The sequence below is a fragment of the Sceloporus occidentalis genome, unplaced genomic scaffold (genome assembly GCF_023333645.1).
Source record: "Sceloporus occidentalis isolate IW3139 unplaced genomic scaffold, rSceOcc1.0.p SCAF_5, whole genome shotgun sequence".
Lineage (NCBI taxonomy): Eukaryota > Metazoa > Chordata > Lepidosauria > Squamata > Phrynosomatidae > Sceloporus > Sceloporus occidentalis.
The window spans coordinates 113273882-113295808 of NW_028316985.1; the positions used below are offsets into that span (position 1 = coordinate 113273882).

Sequence of the window (21927 nt, forward strand, 5' to 3'; positions counted from 1 at the left end):
AGCACATCCTTGTTCTGATAATAATGGTCAACGTCCACAAAGAAACCCTTTTATTTTTAATTTTGCAGGCAGTATTTTGACTTAGAATATTGTTTATGCTTGGTGTTATATTTGAAACCACTTAAGTTGAGCAGCTGGCCTAAATATCTTAGGCACCAGATCCTGTCTGATCTTAGAAGCTAAGCAGGCTCAGCCCTGATTAGTACTTGGATGGGAGACTACCAATGAAAACTAGATGCTGTAGGCTGTATTTCAGAGGAAGGAACTTCCTAAGAGTAAAAAGCTGCCGATTTTCTCCCCTTTACGATAGCTTTATTTTCTTGTTTTTTCTGGTCTGGCGAAACGTCATGTGATAAACTTCCCACATTTGCAGATTTTTTTCTCTAATTTAAATCTACATAGAATCTCATTTCTCAGCAGGATTTCACTAGTGTGATAAGGTCCTAAGAAAACCCTATGAAATTCATGAGGTTGCCATAGGGTGACAGGGAACATGAAGGCACATACACAAACAACTTGAACAACAGTTCAAATACCATCATCACTAAGTGGAAAATTTACACAGCCAGACTTGCTTTATGTATTTTACTAGAATTGTTATAATGAAATTATGAAATATTTCACCTCTGTTGGTTTGGTGTAACCCCAAATTTTACTGTTATTGCCTAGAAGAGGAGCTGAGTCTGAAGATAATAACTGTCAAATCTGCCATGCAACCAATAAACCTGTAGCAATGATGTATATTTCCACAGCTGTTGCGAGAAGCCAAAGAAAAAGAGAAGCAGAGACTAGCGCAGCAAGTGTCATTCGAAAGGACGGCACATTATGGGCTGCTTTTTGATGAATTTCAGGGTCTGTCTCATCTGGAAGCTCTGGAAATTCTATCTAATGAAAGTGAAGCCAAGGTACAGTAAATGGACTGCATAAATCAAGATAACAAGAATGCTTAGTGGGACATATTTCTCAAGAATAGCTCCCACTGAGATTGAAATCCTGCCTCTAAGGCAGTCCTTTACCCTAACAAAAACAACAGTTTGCCATATTTATTTGGCCATTTGAATGTATACTTTGTCCTAACCTGTAGACTCAGTGGCTTACAACATGTTGAAATTTTTCCATCATCTTTGGATCATAGTGTCTAGGACAACTGGAAGAAAGTAAATTCCCTTACTGCCCTCTTTTTTCAAACATGTGTATTCATTGCTTCCATGTCATGATTTTAAAAAGAATATTTAAAACAAGTTTCCAGGGTCCATTGTTTCCTGCCTAAATACAAACTACATGCATTCCAGCCCTTCCCATTTTCATAACTGTTCTTTAATCAGCTCCAGTCTTGTCTCTTGTTCATCTGATTTAATTCATATTCCTTCTAACTCACCCAGTATCTTTATCTCATGAAACATTTGAATGTGTGTGGGGGAGGGGAGAGAAAATATGTGTACATGACCCCTCTGTTCACTGGCTAAAACAAGTGGTTGTGACCGAAACCAATATACAGTACCTATACCTTCTGCTTCTCTTCTGCAGAACCTAGGATCTTTTCCTTATTTTGTTGTGGTCATTTTTTCATAAATTCACAAGTAGGTAAGACTGTGATGCAGGTGTAAAACTGGGAAATGTGCAATTTGAATCAGGTATATATATTTTGTTCTTTGCTAAATTGTTCTTTATTACACAGTGTGCTCTCAGTACCTGCCAGGGATCCATTCAGCACCCCCCATGTATACCAAAATCCACAGATGCTCAAGTCCCATTGAACTCAATGGCAGCACAGCCATGCAGCCACACCACCATTGAGAACAATGGGACAATGTTCCCTTTACAAATTTCGCAAATTGATACAATGTGTGAATGCTTTTGCTACATATGTGTATGTAAGGAGAGATGGCATTATGGGGTGGCAATCGGAGGGAAAGCAAGAAAGAGGATGCAGAGAGAAGAGAATGACCGAAAGGCACACAACACATGCACATACATAGAGGTTTTTAAATTTGACAAGTTAACAGAATATGCAAACGCTGCCGCCAGTTTTTTTAAAAATGGAGGGAGGAAAGTACCCATTCCGACGTCCAGTGGTTGTAGGACATGTCACCTTTGACGAAAGTGGAAGCGAATTTGATTGACAACAAAGAAGGCTCCACTTTAAAGTACTACTGCAAATGTAAATTTCAGAGGGACAAATTGCATCGATCAAGGTATAGGGTAGTGGGAACTTCTTTCTGGGGTGATTCAGTACTGGCTTACCGAATTCAAGCTGGTTCCACCCAGGGCAAATTCCCCAATGAGGATGGAGCCTAGAGGAGAAGAGGGGCTAGTCTGTGGGTAATAATGTGGATTAAGCAGATGCAATTGGATGAATACAAAAAGACATTTGGTTCAGATGTAAATGACAAGAAAAGTTTATTGCCACAGCACATAAAGTTTTTTCAGCAGTGGAGAGCCAGACCATGGTCAGAAGGAATGTGATATAATTCTGGTATTAAAGTTCAGCAAGTGGCCCTCTTTTGTTTTTCAGATGGGAAACCCCCTGTGATCTACTGTTAACTCTTTGAAGACTGTGAACAGAGTAATAAAAATTGATAAAATAGTTAAATCATACTTACACATATTGTGTTAAAATGTTAATACAAGATTGTAACTAGTGTAGATGGGGCGATTTACCCCACTTCTTTTGCACATGATATGGTAGAATTACATTGAAATGCTCTGCACCAGCTATTCATATCTTAGGTTAGTTACAATTATTGTTTCTTGTTTCAGATACAGTCATATTTGACGTCACTTGAAGGAACAGAATTGGAAACAGTAAAAAATGCTTTAATAGCTATTAAGGAGATCTTCATTTCACAAGATGCAGACAGTGAAGACAATGAAGTGAAGGAAGGTAGTTTAAGAATTGCTATCATACATTGGATAATTAGAGATCTACATGTTTAATTCAAAACTACTGAGTTGGTTGGTTTCTGTACATTATGATTGACTTCATCCTCAGGTAATATCTCAGAAGACTTTCCCACTAAAAATGTATCTGCCAGAGTTACTTCTACATTATGTAACTTCCGAAATGTGGATGCCACTTTAACAAATGAAAAAGATTTGGCACAAAATCAAAGGCACCTACTCCTATGAATTCATTTCAGTAAAATGATATCTATCATACATAGAACAACTGTTTACATTTTTTAAAAATGGGAATGGTACTGAAGGTTAGAAATCACAAAACTACAATTATATGCTGATGATGACACCCCCCCTACAAACAGAAGCACACAGTTTATATACATAACATATACATAATGTCAAGCTAAAAGTATAAAGCAGCATTTCTTATCCTAATAGTTGTTCTTCCCAGTGGAATGAGAAGTCACCTTGGCCTACATCTTTTAATCCTGATGAGAGTTGACTAATTGAATCCATTATATTTATCTGTGTGTTGATTCAACACCCAATACTTGAATGGGAATAAGAAAAAAAGAAGAGTTGACCAATCTGTTAATTATGGCAAGAGCTGAAATTGTTTCCAAGTGGAAAATGGTAACTGTTAATATACAGAAGAATGGCTAAGAAGCTGGAATAGTGTAAAGTGGAAGCTTGCTTATTTGCTAAAATTTGAGGAAGGGAAAGAGAGAAAGGAGCATTCAATAATGTATAAATAATTAGAAAGTTTGGGGGTTTTTTTGGAACGGACAATAGAGTCAAACATTTCAAGACACACTTTCCTCTTGATTTTTTTCACTCTCTTTTGCAGAAGATATGGGAGATGAATTTGTTACCATTCTTACTGAACTCCTGTTTGAACTTCATGTTGCTGCAACTCCTGACAAACTTAACAAAGTGAGTGGCTTTGTTTACTAACTCAACTGGAGTCCCATGTTTTTTCCTGCTCATTTTTTCCAGCAGTGGAGAGCATAGTATTTTAAAAGTCTTAGAAAGACACAGGAGGGAGCAGAAAGCAGGTGTTTTAAGTGCAGCTTTCATAAAACAGTAGCTGTAAAAAAGAGAGAGCTGTAATGAAAAATAACCAGGTAAACCAAACCAGATTGGAAAATGGGGTTAGCCCTCTGCACTCTTAAGAGACACATTGGTATATTGTTCCTATCTAAAATATCTGATTATCTGTAACAACAGTAACTGGGCTTTTCCAGTATGCAATTCTTTATTTAGTCTTTCATTGGTATGACCTCTGATGCTATTTTTGGAGCTCCAAAATACTGAGTAAAGCAAATTGAAGGACTATACTGGGATTATTCATATAATAATGAGTGTGAAAATGGGCAAGAATGGAAAAGTATATAAGAGAAAGACACAACAAACAATGGAGCTAATTGAGAGGAAAATATTCACAAGCACTATTCTGCATACAATAGGTATGCATCACTGCAGTTCTCATGGTTACTTGAGACAATGAAAATAATGGGCAGCTTCTTTATGCATGCCTTTAAATATGCATTTCTGATACATTCCATATGGAAAGCTGTGCCATTCTTCATGTCAGAATACTAATTTTATGTTGTCTTTTGGGGGGATTGTCTCACAGACTAGAAAGAAAGTATATGATTGCTTGGAAGAAGTTAGTCTCCCTACATTTATAGAACTGGAAAAAACCCAAGCAGAAAAAATTGAAGAAAATGAAGAAAAACAAAAAGCTGAAGAAGAGTCTTACACAGAAGAACCTGGAAACAGTGAAGAAAAGAAGAAGAAAACAGTAGAGGTCAGAGATAAGCAGATTTCTGTCAGACTGGATGATTGCACTCTTTGATGGGCTGGATTTTCTAAATCCCTTTCAGTATTGCTTTTGGCCCAGATCTTTTGGCCCTATGTTCCTTGGGCTCATGGCAACATTCAGTACAGTTAGTCCTATTATGCTTCTCAAGTGGCTGAATTAGGACACCTGCTTGGACTATCATACTTAGAGGGAGGTGGTTGGGTATCTTGTGCAACTTCTGGTTATTCAGAGTGTTCTCTTACCCCTCATACTCTTTAACATCTAAATCAGAATTGGAAAACTTCTGGCCCTTCAGATGTTTCAGGCTGCAACACCCATAATACCATACTATTAGTCATTATGACTGGGCTTTCTGATAACTGCAGTTTAAAACATCTGGAGGGCCAGAGTTCCTTCACTCTCCAAACAACTCTATTCTCCTTTCCACTGAACCTGTGTTTGACTTTGGTGATGAACTGGATGTGAACAAATCCACTTCAATTCAGACAAGAAAAAGGCACTGTTAGTGGATGGTCCTTTTGTCTAGATACAGAGGGTGCACCTTGTTTTGGATGAGGTTACGCTTCCCTAGAAAGATCAGGTGCATAGCTTTGGGGTACTTTTGCATCCTTTTCTGCCAATGGAGATTCACATAGTCTCTGCTATGCAGGGTGCTTTATACCAGCTGTCATTCTACCTAGATAAGGATGGCTTGGTGGAAGTGGTCTGTGCTTTGGAAACTTCTAGGTTACATTCCTACAATGCATTATGCATTGGACTAAAAAAAGGGGGGGGGGCTATATTGAAGACAACTTGGAGACTGCAGATCGTGGAAAATTCATTAGACAGACTAGACTGGGACAAGGCAGTTTGAACATTTCACTCTTGTCTCAATCCAGCTGATCTTTCATTTGTTTCCAAGCCCAAATAGGGGTTTTCACCTATAAAGATTTGCATGGCCCACCACTCCAGTATTTCAAGGACTCAATCATCAGCATCAGAAAACCCCATAGCTGGATGTTTGAGAGCATTCCTTTTCTAAAATAATAGCCCATTTTTCTGTTGAATATGCTCACCAACAAAGTTTACTTGGCATCAATACTATTATCTTTTCAGTACCGGGCAAATATGCATTTATTCTATAAGGTTTTTAAACAGTAGAAGAGTCCAGCTGTTGCAAATTAGTAGTTTTGTGGTGTTCATTCTGACTTTGGATTGGAAGGGCCTATTGAAGTTAGGTGCAATTTCTGTAGGTTAACATTTTCACTATTACGCATACATGTTTTTTTTAAAATAATGTTTCTATTGTGCTTCTATTATACCAAAATACTGTATATTTTTGTACTTCTATGTTTGGGCAGGCACTGGTATTTTATAAAATTAATTAATAAAGAGTGACTGTCCAGTATAAGGTTGCATATTATGCTCAGCATTTCTCTTTCTAAAATTCCTTCTGATACCAATGACCAATGCTGAGCATGGGCTTTTGGGTGTGATACTCTTCTTAAAAAAAAACCTTCCTTTTTTAAGTCCCTACCTGACTCCAGCCATTATACTTTGGAATTTTCTAGAGAATTATTTCTTTAAAATACCTAGATTGGGACAGTCATTGCTTATATTTTCTTGCTTATGTCAGAACTTTATATTGACAAAAATTGAAGGCATTTGGATCTGAAGGGACATTTTTGCTACAGTAATGTTATCTAAATCTTACCCTAGACTCAGACCTTGTGTAGGCTACCTTTAAATCATAAGCAGAGTTTAAAACAAAACTATACTAACAACAAAAAGAAAAAAAATCCCCAATTACTTGTAGGATAAAATACATTTTATTACAATGTACTGGAAGGATGACTTTTGAATTATTAAAATAGCATCCTCTTATTTCAAGATCTTGAGATTGATAATACAGCGTCAGTATATTGCTTCTCTTAGAATTCAGATCATTTGTAATGAATTTATAGTGCTAAGTTTTTCTTATTTCTTTCCAGGAAATCTATATGTTGTCTATTGAAAGCCTTGCTGAGGTAACGGCCCGTTGCATTGAGCAGCTTCATAAATTAGCAGAATTAATTCTTCATGGACAAGAAGTTGAAAAACCTGCCTTGGATCAAGCAAAAGTCCTAACAAAGTGAATATAATTTTTTTCTTGTTCTTTTAATTTGTATGTGTTTAATGATAGTATACTAGTAAAAGAAAGGCATTTGATGATATGCCCCTCTTGTATGAGTGGTTGGCATTTTCATAGTTTTCAGCCATGCTTCCAAAATAACTTTAAGCAATGGAAAATGTTTTGTAACATTGCACAATAGTGCAGACATCAGTGTCTCCCATCTTAATAAATTAAGCTGGTGCAGCAGGTCACTGAATCACATAGCCAAAACTTTAGGTCCTACATATATGATAGATTTGCTGTGATTCATATTCCAAAGCCTCCTTGGATGTGTTGAAATTATATTAGAGACATAGACACCTATCCCCTCTTAAACAAATATTCATTCTTATTCATTGAAAACATAGGAACAAGGGAAGTTGTCTTACAGTGAGTTAGACCATTAGTCTATCTGGTTCACTGTTGTCTTGCTGTGGCCTGTCAAGCTTTCTAATGGATCTATCCCTGGAGATGGCAGGGATAACCTGGGATCTTCTCCATGCAGGGAACATTGATTGACTTGGTATATGAGTCAGACCCACTTTAACATTTTTCTGTTGCAAAAGTGATTTTCATATTTCCACTATTGCTGCTATAACAATATATATATATTCTGCTCATGATTTGTTGGCATAAGCTTGATAATATAATGTCTTCATGAAGATGCCAGAGATTGTAAGCTCTGATTAAATCAGGAGCAGTTAACATGCTACACCTCTGTGTAAAATTAGTGAAATATGCACTAACATTATTCAAGAATAGAAAGATATGAATTGGTAAATATATGCATATTGGTCATTGTCCCATTGTTTTTTCAACAGTTTAACATGTACAATGTGTAATGAAGTGTCATCCCTATCAAAGAAATTTTCTAATGCTTTAACTTCAGTTGGGGTAAGTACTTATTTATGTCACTTTTAAATATTTAACTTGTATTAAATATTCAAAACATCAAGTAGGAAAATTGGAGTCATTTCCTATGAGAATCTAATGTGTATAACATATTTCATGATGGAAGCAATATATATAGCAGTGGCCAAGGATCTAATGTAGCAGCCGTACACCTTAGCATATTTATATGCAGAAATCAGTAGATTTTATTTCTGGGGCTTTTATTTCACTATTTTAAAATGCCTCTAACAAAACCCAGATTCTGTAACCATCTGCTGTATTTCAGTCTAAGATTCCCTCATTCTTATTAAGCTTTGGATTTACAACATGCTACAGAGATATAGTAGCTGCTACCATTAATCAACAGTCATCTTAATACTTGAAACAGATAATTTGCAACAGGGCATGTGGTGAAATGATCTCAAACAGATATCTGTGCTGTGCAATGAATGACACTCCTATTGGTACCAGTAAAGGGAGTGGACTTTTGTGTTTGTTTTTTAGACCTGAGAAGGAGTGCTGAGATGGAGTCCCTAGCCACTGAAGAGTGTACTAGGGTCCCCTATGGGAAAACTGTATAGATCCATAAGACTGAGGCTACATCCACACTGCAGAAATAATGCAGTTTGACAATACTTTAACTATCCTGGCTCAGTGCTAAACAATCCTGGGAATTGTAGTTTGTTGTGGCACCAGAGCTCTCTGACAGAGAAGGCTAAATGTCTCACAGAACTACAGTTTCCAGGATTCTCTAGCATTGAGCCAGGGCAATTAAAGCACTCTCAAACTGGATTATTTCTACAGTGTGTTTTGGACCTTAAAGGATTTTTTTAAAAAGAATTTTGGCAAAACCCTTGTCCAACCATAACCCTATTATAATGACAGTAAGGACTTCTTTAACTGTCAATTGAATAATTTATTATTACACAAGGTTGAAGTGGTGAAGGAATGTAGGATAAATCAGACCAACAAGATTTAATGAAATCTTCAATAAATAAAAAAGCCAAGAACCATGTAAAATTATTAATAAAACAATTATCAGTGGTAATGATGGACATGATTAATTTGATTATATGAACAAAGAAATTTTGAATTTGCTAATAAACCAAGTAGATGGTTAGCTTAGAGATAAAGGAAAGAGAGATCTAAGAGGATGAAGTGAAGTTGAAGGAAATGTGCCCGTTTCAAAATCAATACTGATAAAATGAAAATATTAATTAAACATATTGGTAAAAAATAGGGTAGAAAGATAAGAAATGTTGGGGGTTGTCCGCACTGGCAAAATTAAACAAACAAACAAACTATACACATACACACACACACACATACACACACACATATTTTAAAAAATCAGTTTTGCATGTACATCCCCATTTGAAAGGAAGGGACAACTTCCAAGGACAAGGTATTCAGACAACGTAGGACGTGAAACTGGGTAGAAACCGACACAAAGGTGCACTCGGGGGTGAAAAAAACAGAACAAAAAGAAGCTCAAATACTCCATTCCAATGCCAAAAATGCACATAATTTCACATGTATATAAACAGTGCAGTGCAAGTTCAGGAAAGCAGGGTAGTGTTTGGATGGCAGCTGCTGGCACCATTCCTTGCAATATGGGGCTTTTCTTTGAGTGTATGTGTACATGTGTGACCAGCCATCGAGCTGTCACACACCCCATGATGTGAAAGTATGTCAAAAACAGGAGGTTACCAGTAATGCAATAGATGTAATTACAACATACATAAATCAGACACTCCAACAGGGAGGTATCGGGGAAGTGGGGGAAAGGGGGCATGTATGGGAAGCCTCCATGATTGTGCATTGCCAGTGTGGCACTTGGCACTTAGCACACCGATGGACTGTACGTGTGGTGTATTATTTGTGCAGCTGTGTGGCCATACACATGTGTGTCCAGTGAAATGGCAGCAGGGAGGTAATTGGTGGTCACAGGCATTGTGTTTGTGTAATGATGTGCAAGCACAGTGGGGAGGAAGGGGAGAAAAACTGAGTGGCATGGCTTGATGCCACACGGTGCAGACTACCCATGCATATTCAGCCCACTTTGGAAGCCAGCTGTGTGGACAGCGGGGTTTACATTCACTTTCAGAAAACCCAGAATCAGGCCGGTTTTGAAAAGAAAAGCTTTTAAGTGCAATAGCAAGTACATTTCTATACCACTTATCAGTGTTCTTAAGCACTCCATAAGGTTTACAGTGTGTAAGCTAATTGCCCCCAACAAGCTCAGTACTCATTTTAGCAACCTACAAAAGGATGCAAAGCTGAGTGGACCCTGGAGCCCTGCAGGATTGAACTCACAACCTTGTGGCTGTGAGAGGCTTTTAACCACTGCACCACCAGGGCTCCTTTAACTCAGTGCATAAAATGCAAATTTAAATTGAACAATTAGACTAATTTATTCAGAAAAACAATTGAGGGATGACTTATCACAAAAGGACACATGGCACTCTGTCACACTTCCTGAAATTCCAACTCACACCTGCTGGGGATGTGGGCAGTACAGGTTGGGAACCCCAGCCCTAAGATCTAGGTTAACCCCAAAGCCTGAATTATATTTATTAAACATGATAAAACTAGAGGATAAAAAAGAATTAGAATATAGAAGTTTTAGAAGTTACTGAGTTACAGCAGCAAGGTGATCTTTGCGAGATATTGGAAAATTGATAACATATCAACATGTATGAAATGATTAGAGAAAGTAATGTAAATGGTATATTAAGATAAAATAACCAATTTTATAAAAGGGAATTCAGTGGAGTCTTTTTTAAAAACATGGAATGCTTTTATAGAATTTATAAATCAGAGAAGAGGGGAAACTAGTATGATGGATCTGAGGTGTAACCAGAAGTAGTCTTTTGGATTGGACTTTTGCTAATGAAAATAGCTAAGTTTTATTAAAGATGATAAGAAGAAAAGGGGAGAAACTCAGGATAATAGGTTACAATTAGAGAAGTGGGAAGCCTTTCTGTTTTTAAGAAGGTAAGGATAGTTGAGTGGAAAGTTGGGTGGAGTTATTTTAATGTGTTTTGTGTATGTTTGTGTTTATGTACTGTGTATTGTTGTGTTTATGTTATGTTATGAACAGTGAATAAAAATTATTTTAATTATATATGGGCTGTTCCCCTCAAAAAATACATTGAGTGAAGCACTATTTTTTAAAAGCAATATTAATTCCAGTGTTTAAAAATTGGCAAGCCTCATTCCTGTTTGATGGTAATATTTGAAAGGGGACTCTTCTGAGTTCTTTTGATGAGTTGGCATTCCTTCTGAGTTTCTTTTTTTAACAAAATATAATTTAATCATATTGCTTTCACTTTAAATAATTTAAGCTGGTGATAAATTATATGAATTTGTCTGTTTCTGCATTTCTTAGCGTGTTTTATCATATTTCTTTAAGACAGTCTCAATAAATATTTATGACAAAAAAAAATCAGCATGCAATATTAATCTTATCCAGCTTCCAAACTAGACATTTTACATGACTTCTAGCTTTGACCGTGGCCTCTTTGCTCTTCAGTAGTTTTGCTTGGTGTAACTATACAGAATTTGAAAGGGATTCAAGCCTGACACACTTTGTATTCATAGCAAACAAATCCATACATAGCTGAACTATAGGGATGGAAGTTCAAATTGAAGAGCAGAAGGTTTGGCTTTGGGAGTTGTCCCTTCCTTTCTGATGGGGATGTACATTAAAAAAATGTTTGTTCTATTTTATTGCACTATAGCAATTCAGAGTGAGAACCAACATGATATAGTGGAGACAAGGGTTCAAAGCCCTGCTCAGCCATGGAAACCCACTAGGTGACCTTGGGCAAGTCACATTCTCTCATCCTCAGAGGAGGGCAAAGGCAAACCACTGAACAAACTCTGCCAAGATAACCACATAATGAGGTCTCCTTAGAGTCGCCATAAGTTGGAAATGACTTGAAAGCACACATTAACAACATAACAATTCAAATATAGGAAAAATGTTTACTAGCCCCCTGAAAGAGAATTATTAATATGTGTTTTTCATCAGATACTGTGCCTGTACCTGAATCCAAAGTGTAAATTGCTACAGAACCTCAGTTCTGTTGAAATCAGTAGCATTGCCATATTCATAATTGGACTGAGGCCAAAACTGGTCTTATTTTTTACAGATTATCTAATGAGCTGGCCTGCTGAAATTATTATAAGCACTGTAACATCATCTAAGAGGAGCTGCAAGAAGTTATGTGCATCAGTCATTATATGTAAATTTAGAACAGTTGTTGGTTAGCGACCTTTGAGGTGACTTTGGCTCAAAGTGACTTCATGAATGAGACACCTTCAAGCCCCTCTGTTCTCAACCACTCTGCTCAGGTCCTGTAGGCTCAGGGCCATATTTTCCTTGCTTGAGTCATCCATGTGGTGCGCTGTCTTCCTCTCTTTCTATTGCCTTCCACTTTTCCTAGCATTATTGTCATTTCTAGTGAGTCCTACCTTCTCATAATGTGTCTGAGGTATGACAGCCCCAGTTTAGTCATCTTGGCTTCCAAGGAGAGTTCTGGCTTGATCTGTTCTAAAACCCATTTGTTTGACTCTTTAAGCCATCCATGGTATCCTTAACACTCTTCTCCTGCACCATCTCAAATAAATAGATTTTCTTTCTATCAAGTTTCTTCACTGTCAGTTCTCACATCTGTATGTGGTGATGAGAAATATGATGGTTTCGACCATCCTAACTTTGGTGTTAGCTTTATATCTTTGCACTTCAGAATCTTGTCTATTTCTTTCATAGCAGCCCTTTCCAATCCTAGTCTTCCTCTGGTTTCTTGTCTGCAATCTCTGTTTTGATCAATATTTGAGCCAAGGTGTGGGAGGGAAATACTTAACTATTTAGGTTTCCTTGTTGTATAGATCACATTTCTGTAACTTTTCTGTGGTCATTATTTTTGTTTTCTTAATGTTCAACAGTAAGCCTGCCTTGCCATTTTCCTCTCTGACTTTCTTTAGTAATTGTTTCAAGTCACCCCTCCTTCTTTCATGTCTAAACCTGCTCTGTGTATGTAATATTTTCTGTATACAAGTTGAATAGCTAGAGTGGTAGAATACCTTATCTGACCTACTTTCCTATTGGCAACCATTTTGTTTCTCTATATTCTGTTCTGACAATAGCTTCCTGTTCTGAGTATAGGTTATGGGTCAGAACAGTCAAATGTAATGGTATACCCATTATAAGATCACTCCATATTTTTTTCATGATCTATGCAGTCAAAGGCTCTGTTGTAGTCTACATGCTGATTTTCTTCTGGAATTCCCTGTTGTGCTCCATTAACCACCATATGTTTGAATGTGATCCCTAGTGCCTCTTCCTTTCCTGAACCCAGCTTGCACCCCTGAAATTTCTCACTCTATGTGTGGTAAGAGTCTTTGCTGCAGAATTTGAAGCATGACTTTGCTTGCATGAGAAATTAATTCAATGGTCTTGTAGTTGCTGCATTCTTTTGTGTATATTGATGGTTTCGAATCTGTGGGCCATTGTTTTGTTTTTCATATTTGTTGGTAGATTTTAGTTGGAAGACATATATTTATGTCTCTGTACACTGTAGTAGTTCTATTGATATGTTGTCAGTTCCTGGTGATTTATTCTTCCCAAATAAATGGAGTGCAGCTTTTACTTCCCTTTCCAGATCTGGGAGTCATCTTCATATGATTCTTCATTCCATGTTTCATTCATCACCTCTTCTCTTTTATATAGCTCTTCTGTGTATTGCTTCCATTGCCTTTGTATTATTATTCTAGAGCAGTTGAGGTTCCCCAGTTAATAGCATTTCAATAAAACTGCTAAAGAATTCAACCATTTAATAATTGCACTGTAATTCTGTCCTTTGTCACTAGAAGTCCACAATTACCTGAAAAATAGCAATTATTTTTCCTGCTTATTATAGATTTCTTTCTTGCTGTTTGCCCCAACCACTGATTATATCAATCAGTATTGTTTAACAGGCAATCATTTCTTTATATTTCACAGGTTTATATGTACTGAAACAATCAAGAGAAGGTTATTGAATTTATAAAATTACTGACTTTGAACAGTTCTGTTATTTTTGAACTCTTGTGTCCATCTTCTGTCCACCTTACTTTCTCTTGCCTATTTTTACAATCTCTTGTCGTCTTATGACAATCATCATTATCATAACACTGACAATGATTATTATACAGTGTGAAAAGAGATAGGTCCCAATCTCAGGCAATTAAGGAATGGGTGGAAGATGAGAGATGAAGTTCCTGGAGGAGCTGGATGCTAAAAATACCTATTGGAAATAAGGGCTTGTTAGAGTATTTTCTCCAGCAACAACAGAAGTGTCCATCTTAACAGGTTGAGTTTACAAGAACCAAGTGAAGGCAGCAAGTAGGCTTTAGGATCCTCAAAAGTAGCAATATTTATTAAAGAAATCAATTATTTAGATAGAAAAGCCTGATCCTCACTGAACTATTCTAGAAAAGTAAAGATAGTAGGCATACATGCTCCTGCATGTCCTCCTCTGTGAAAGAAGAGAATGAAAGCACAGGCTTGAAACATAAAAGTTAGCTCTTTTGGAACAAAGAGCAATGATTTGAGTAACTGTGGCTGCTGTAATCTGCCCATAATTTGTTGGAAAAGATGATAGACAGAGGAAACAAGCAGGCAGGGAAAGAAAGGTCATGTTCCTGTGCTAAGGTTTTGTCTGCACTGGCCAAGACACCCCAGGAGCAGCTGAGAGTATCCTGGCCTCGGAAATGCGCTGACTTCCTCTCATTGCTCAGCACTCCATTCCTATGCCAGGGCAGTTATCTGCACACATGTCCCACTGAGCTAATTGGTGCATCTTTACCACTGTGAGTCAGTCACCAGTGAGGTCAGAACAAGGCACCCAGAGACAATCACATGGCTGGACACCTTGTTCTGACCTTGTCTCTTTAGATTGTAAGCCGCAGGGCAGGGAAATGTCTGATAGCCTTTTGGCTGAAGAGTGGGGTATAAATAATAATAATAATAATAATAATAATAATAATTATTATTATTATTATTATTATTACTATTATTAAGTGATCTATGGAAGCAGTGTCAGATACATTGGGTGGTTTAGTGGGCACATGTGCAGATAACTACCCTAGTGCAAGAATGGAAGGATTAGATTTTCCTGGAAGATCCAGATTAAGAGGTAAATTTTTAAAATTCATGCTAAAGTTGTGGTGGTGAACATGCCAGACACTGTTCAAACTATTTGCATCAGTTTGGGCCATGCATTGTCCGAACAGGACACCACCAGAATGAGGGGTGGGGAAACGGGCCTTTTAGTCCATGCAGAAAAGGCTCCTGTCACCTTATTCCTAACGAGAGAATAGTGAGAACAAGTGCACAAACTGCTGCATCTTCTAACAAAATTTAATGTGAAGACCATGTGTACCGTTCAGTTAATATATGCTTAGTAAGGGGAGAGTATGAAGATTAAAGGGTTGTGTTCATGGAGAACATGCATTTGAAGGGGGAAAGGCAAGGAGAATCATGGAAGAGACTGCCAGGTTTAAAGTGCAACAAGAAATAAGACAGATTCATGGAAGGAAGCAGGTGATTTTCCAGTGACTAAGTACAAATCAGAGGCATTTCAGTGTGGCAGTGAAAGGGTGGTCAGTTATTTTGCTGAAAGCTGCTTTAGTGGAAGGCAAAAGGCAGATTTTAGAGATCAGAGAAATGGTAGAGGAGAGAATTTAAAAAATGAGAAGTGGTACAATAAACAATAAACAAACAGGATGGAAAAGGGATAATCAAGTGGTACATATTGCAAAGGAGCAGGATAACTCAAGGAATGTGCTGTTTAGCTTTTAGGATGGGAAAAACTGGGCATTTTATTGCAGTGTTGAAGAAGATGAATAGGTCAGTGATGTGGTGAGGAACAAAAGTTATAAAAATCAGGATTTTTGTAGGGATAGGACAAAGGGAACTGGTTGGAGTAGTTAGACAGTGACAAAAGTAATCTGCTTTATAAGTGAGATAGAGAGAAGGAAAAAGGATTGAAGGAAGTGTTGGAGGAAGAAGAACTAGGAACTGATTTTTGGCAAAAAAAAAAATAGAGCGAGAGAAGAGTGATAGGGAAATAAGTATGAAGGAAGATGAGGGACGTTGTTGAGTTTCAAATAAGGATGACGGTGTCAACAGATCCATAAGTCTAAGTAGGGAGAATTTAGTTGTAGGCTGCCATAATATAATTAAATTAAAACTGTACTTCATGTTTAATATAGTACATATGTGTATTTGATTACTGTGGTAAGGCCTTATTTTCAAAATACATTACCACACCAAGAAATACAATGAGCCCTTGGTACCTGCTGCGGTTTAGTTTCAGGACCTCCTATGGATAACAAAATCTGTGGATGTTCAAGTCCCATTATATACAATGGCATGGTAAAATGGTGTCCTTATATAAAATAGCAAAATGGAGGTTTGCTTTTTGGAATTTATAAATTTCAAAAATATTTTCAAACTGTGAATGCTTGAATCTGCAGCTAAAAAATCTGTGGAAAGACTGACTGTATTTAATTTTATTATATTTTCTTTGTTTTAAACCTTAACCATGTTTTCATTTGAACAGAGTGACAAAAAGGCTGAAGTCCTTAATCCCATGGTCAACAGTGTATTACTAGAGGTAAGTATACCATAAGGAACAATTTTACTAGCCTTTTCAAATGAAGTGTCCTATGCATATATATTCCTGAGAACACTCCTAAAATGTAATAGTTACATCATTGTAATTCAAAGCCATTTCCTCAACAGCACCATTTTAAGCATTTATCAGTCATTTGCAAGGGCTTAGCAGTCCTACTTCATTTTCCAGATATTTTAAAGAACATTTTTAAAGCAGAAGTAAATAGTGTCTGCTTACCAAGATATGTAGAAAAGAGCTGGGCTACGTCTGAAGGTTTATCTTCTTTTCTGAAAATGACAGAAGCCTAGAAACAAAAGAGTATGCCGGCTTCCAGGTCAGTGGGGTTGTGAATCGGCTCTAGATTCTAACTCAAACTTTAAATGAGCTATGTGGGAGATAGGTTCATCTCCTTTAAAGTTTGGACTAAAACCTGGAATGGGTTCATTGCCCCGCTGACATGGAAACCACCAGCCAACTAGAAACAGACCCTAATGTTAACAATGTTTTTACCATTGTGATAAAGGTTTTTTCTCTGAACAAATATTTTAATCTTACATGTGATTCCATTTTTTAATTTATACATGTTCTTCAAAGATTAATAGATTTCACAGACATTTTTATTTGAAAGGTTTCCAGGTTGTATGGTCAAGAACAGACTCATAACATAACAACAGTGCGATCCTGTGTATTTTTACTTGGGAATAAGTCCCATTAAACTTGCAGAAATGTGTAGGCTTGCACAGCATTAACTTTTCCAGCTCTTTTGCCTATAGAAGCTATGGCCCGGTACATGCGGCCAGGACATGATGTCCTGGCGGTGATAGTAGGGCTCGGGACCACGCACCAACTGCATGGTCCCAAGCCCTACTACATGCGGGTGGTGGAGTAATGCCCTGTCCCCATGGGCACCACCATTTTTACGTAACGGATGCATAGCGTCCACACATTGCGGTGCATCCATTACATCCCGAGTGCGTCATTGGTGCACTTGTGATGTAACCAGGGCACCAGGAAAAGAACCCGGAAAAACAGGTTCTTTTAACTCCGAAGGGATGTCGTGCGGTCTAGCGGCTGCGCATTCCTCCGGAGTTAAAATGGGCACCGGCAGACCGCTGTTTTCTGTACTGCACCTATACTTCCTACTCAGTTTGGGTAGTCCATTCCAAACCTACATTCTAGATGTATTTTCTTGTCTGAAAAAGGCCTAAGGGGTTTGCATATAACTATAGGATAGGTTTTTTTATGGTTAGTTTTATTTTGTCTCTTCTGTCAGTGGTTTATTGTTAGGGCAGCATGGGATTATAGATATATAGGTCAAACATGTGTTGTGTGTGTTTATGGTACAGAAGTAGGTATAGGCTAAATTATACGTTACACTGGAGACTTGTGATTAGAATACCCAGCATCACCCTGTTCTTCAAAAACAGATGCAGGAAAGGGGTTTGGGCAAGAGATATGGCAGAAGAGGAGAAGTGGTCCACCCATTGCTCTTGTACTGATATATCCCAGTTAAATCAGTGTACACACTGAGAGCACCTGTTAGCCCCAACAAGAAAACTGTGATTATATGTATCTCCTTCATGGCTAATAGCATTTCACAGGAAAGGGAAATTGTGATCAGGGCCATAATGTGGAGCAGTGAGGAATCATTGGAACCCCCTTCATGTTGAAGTCCTTACATGAATTCTCCTTTTCTGGAGAAGAAATTTGCACTGAGAGTTCCATCAAGACCTTAAAAGATAACCTACAAATTGAGAAATTGTGATTTGACTCCTGCCTCCTCTGTAAACTCAGTGGATGACTCAGTGGAAACTCCCCAGTTTCCACCTGCAATATGTGAATAATAATATTGTCCTGCTTGACACGGCTTTCTAAGGATTACAAGAAGATCCTGTATGGAAAAGTCCTTTGCACACACAAATTTTCTACCTGAATGTGAAGCCGCAATAGTAGTAGAATGACATTCGTGTTTCCAGGTATATAACATTCTTGTCTTCATGGGTATAGCTATAATGAATTATGCAGCAATTTGTAATATACATACTAATGTGTTGATATCATGTACACATATATTTAATTAACCCCACTTACATGTCTGGGAATTTTTGTACCAATTAGATTTAGTTACTTGTATGTATTGGTATACATACATAGCATGTGTTTCCTGCACCAATCATAGTGTATAGTGACATTGCCGTCACTTGGGAGCTGACTCCAGTGATTTCAAGATAAGTGAGGTTGAAGAATCAATGGAATCCATTACTATACATTGCTAATGCACATTTTCTTTCTTCATTAGGGCTGTAACAGCACCACTTACATTCAAGATGCTTTCCAGTTATTGCTTCCAGTTCTCCAGATCTGTCATATCCAGACTAATTGTTTGAAGACACAACAGTGACTTTTGAACCAGCAACTATGTCTGCATCCATTGGGAGATCAAAGAGCCTTTTAAGGGACACTAGACACAGTTTTGCACATACAGTACTAAACAACACTTTTGTATTTAGTTAACTATTTAAACACATTGGTATATAACAGGAGGGAAATCCTTTCCTGTACCTTGCATTAATTTAAGGTAAAACATGTGTGCTGGTAAGAATTTTCTTGAGCTATTGATGTACTACGTAAATAGCAAAACATTCCATTTTGAAACACTTGGAGTGGCCAATTTGCCAGCAATCCTAGATTGAAATCTTTCTTGTCAAATCTGTGTAGTATGTTTAGGCACAGATTGGTGATTTCTAAATTAAGTACATACTTGTTGCTGCACGTTTTTAGGATTTAGCAGCCAGTAAGATTAGACAATGAGACAGGTGAGCAGGGAGGCCTTGCTGCATAATCTGACTGCCCTATAGAAATGTGGCATGCATGCAGCTGAGAAAAGGAAAACTGCCAAAGGATTGGATCATCCTTTTTATTTCTTAAATCAAATTTAACAGATTGTTTACATTTCTAGACCAGTTGTAAATACTCTCACTTATCTTAAACATAACTGAAATACGTCCTTACCCTAACAGTGTCATGAACTAATGAAAGTATTTCATTCCTAGACATGGAGTCATAAACTCATATGCAGGAAACTATAAATCAATTAAATTCCAAATTAACCTCAGAGACCAGCAAAAATTAATGACTACATCTCTTTGTGCTGGTTTCTTAGGGTCACTCTGCAAATGCACCATGGTAGGCCAGGGACTTCCTTTCTGGTCCACTCTTGCCCACCAGTAGCACTTTCCAATGTAACATGGATAACCATGTTAGTTTATTGCAGCAAAAGCACAGACTTATTATGGTATAAGCTTCCATGGCTAGAGTCACCTGCGTCAGGGCATGAAGCATGATCCTTTATTGAAAGGTTTGTGTACATTTGGTTGTAGGGGAGGTATGGGTGGAAAAAGTTAACAGTGCAAGTGAACATCTGTGACAAGTCAATGAAAGTTTAAATGCATAGAAACTAATCACAGTGCCTATTTACAGATCACTGATGATTATAATAATGATAAAAAATACACATATATTACATTATGTATTAGTGATAGGGCTAATTTCCAACAATTTCCACATCTAGTGTCTCAAGGCTTTTCTGTGTGTAACACAGTGTAGTCACAATAACATTGTCTTCTGCCAGAATTGCAGAGGTACTGTCAAGTGCCTTGATTTGTCAAACCAATGGATAGTTAGTTGATGGTAGAAGTCCTATTACTGGTTTAGAAGAAGCTTTCAAGAAAAGTCAATTTACTTTCAAGGATCATATAGTGCAGTGCTACCCAGTGGTTCAAAGACTGGTGCTGCTTCATGTACCATGAAGCAGTTACCATGCCCTAGAGAGTTTCTAAGACAAAAAAAAAATCAATTACAGCCAATGGGCACAAATATGGTACCAGTCCCTTAGGCAATGCGCCCTGTGTACTGGACACAATGAAAAAAGAAAGAAGCCAATCCCCCATGTCAGATAGCTAATGAAGCACTAATATAGTGGTGTGCTTTTTGTTAATCTGATTCAATAGTGGGCTAACATTTAATTGAAACATTGTGTATGAAAGCATTACACATAGAATTTTGCAACACTATTAGTCATATTAGCCATGTGTTTGGAAATAATTCTCTTTTGTTTTTAATGAGCTCATCCAGTGCAGAATACTCGGGGGTTAATCCTGTGAAGGAAAGACTGGAGGGATTGATGGAAGTGGATTGCCGTAATAGAGGTGATCTTTTAACTAAAGGTTTCGCAAGAGTATATTGTAAGCCTTGGGGAGATATTTTTAAGAGATGGTAAGAGAATCGTTTAAAACACTAGATTGCTTATTTGAAGCTGACTTTACTGCAGATTTTGCTGAAAAACTTAAATTATGCATGTAGTGGGCTAGAGCTTTGTCCTTCAGGGAAATGAGTAAGAAAGAAGCTACTAAATGAAATGTAGAGAAGACTGTCCTTGTTTGGTCCTTAAAATGGAGTTTATATTACTCTTTGTGGAGAGATTTGTACTGACAGTGTTATATATTAAAATGAACTAATTCATTTGAAAGCAGTTTTCTCAGTGTATAGTTGTGTTGAAAATGCAGTGCTAGGTGGTGTAGTGAAGAGGCTGCAGGGCAAGAAAGGTGAAGAAGTGGTATGGGAAGCTCTAGCTACAGGTTGAGTCTCCCTTATTCAGAATTCAGAAATACTCCAAAAACCAAAACTTGCCCATGAGTGACAGAGATAAGGACACTTTAATTTCTGTTGGTTCAGTGTATGCAAACTTTGTTTCATGAACAAATATATTAAATATAATAATAATAATAATAATAATAATATGTTTTATTTTTATACCGCTTTTCCGAGGTGATCAAAGCGGTTCACAGAATCAATAAAAATTAACACATCATAAAAACAACATGTAATAAGACAAGCAAGATGGTGGTCGGGAGGAGGGCTTGTCTTCTTAGCAGGCAGAGGCCTGTTGTTGCTGGCCTGCTTCTCTCCCCCTCAAGATGGTGGTTGGGAGGAGGGCTTGTCTTCTTAGCAGGCAGAGGCCTGTTGTTGCTGGCCTGCTTCTCTCCCCCTCAAGATGGTGGTCGGGAGGAGAGCTTGTCTTCTTAGCAGGCAGAGGCCTGTTGTTGCTGGCCTGCTTCTCTCCCCCTCAAGATGGTGGTCAGGAGGAGGGCTTGTCTTCTTAGCAGGCAGAGGCCTGTTGTTGCTGGCCTGCTTCTCTCCCCCTCAAGATGGTGGTCGGGAGGAGGGCTTGTCTTCTTAGCAGGCAGAGGCCTGTTGTTGCTGGCCTGCTTCTCTCCCCCTCAAGATGGTGGTCGGGAGGAGGATATATTGTACAAAATTACCTTCGGGCTATGTGTATATCTGAAACAGAAATGAATTTCATGATTAGATTTGGTTCCCATCTTGGAACAAACTTGGGCATAACAAAGGAGGCCAAAACAAAAGGCTATGATAGGACAGATAGGAACTTTTGTCATCTTCTAGTCTGTTATGAGAACCCAAAGAGTAGGCAATAAGTGCAGCATGAAAGATAG

At 37.8% G+C, this 21927-nt stretch overlaps 1 protein-coding gene across 5 annotated transcripts in view; it reads left to right on the forward strand.

Moving 5' to 3' along the window:
• Positions 1-21195, forward strand: part of FAM114A1 (family with sequence similarity 114 member A1) — a 44819-nt gene extending 23624 nt beyond the window's left edge. For 3 of the 5 annotated variants that reach the window (XM_089525097.1, XM_089525098.1, XM_089525100.1), the window contains 8 exons: positions 753-905; positions 2761-2884; positions 3749-3834; positions 4538-4711; positions 6697-6836; positions 7679-7751; positions 16361-16414; positions 18714-21194. In XM_089525097.1, the coding sequence (XP_089381223.1) occupies positions 753-905; positions 2761-2884; positions 3749-3834; positions 4538-4711; positions 6697-6836; positions 7679-7751; positions 16361-16414; positions 18714-18815 (906 nt within the window). In that variant the 3' untranslated portion in view covers positions 18816-21194. Of the gene's footprint in view, positions 1-752; positions 906-2760; positions 2885-3748; positions 3835-4537; positions 4712-6696; positions 6837-7678; positions 7752-16360; positions 16415-18713 lie in introns of all 5 variants that reach the window. The other 2 variants (XM_089525101.1, XM_089525099.1) reach the window with 2 other exon arrangements.
• Positions 21196-21927: the final 732 nt, after the last annotated feature.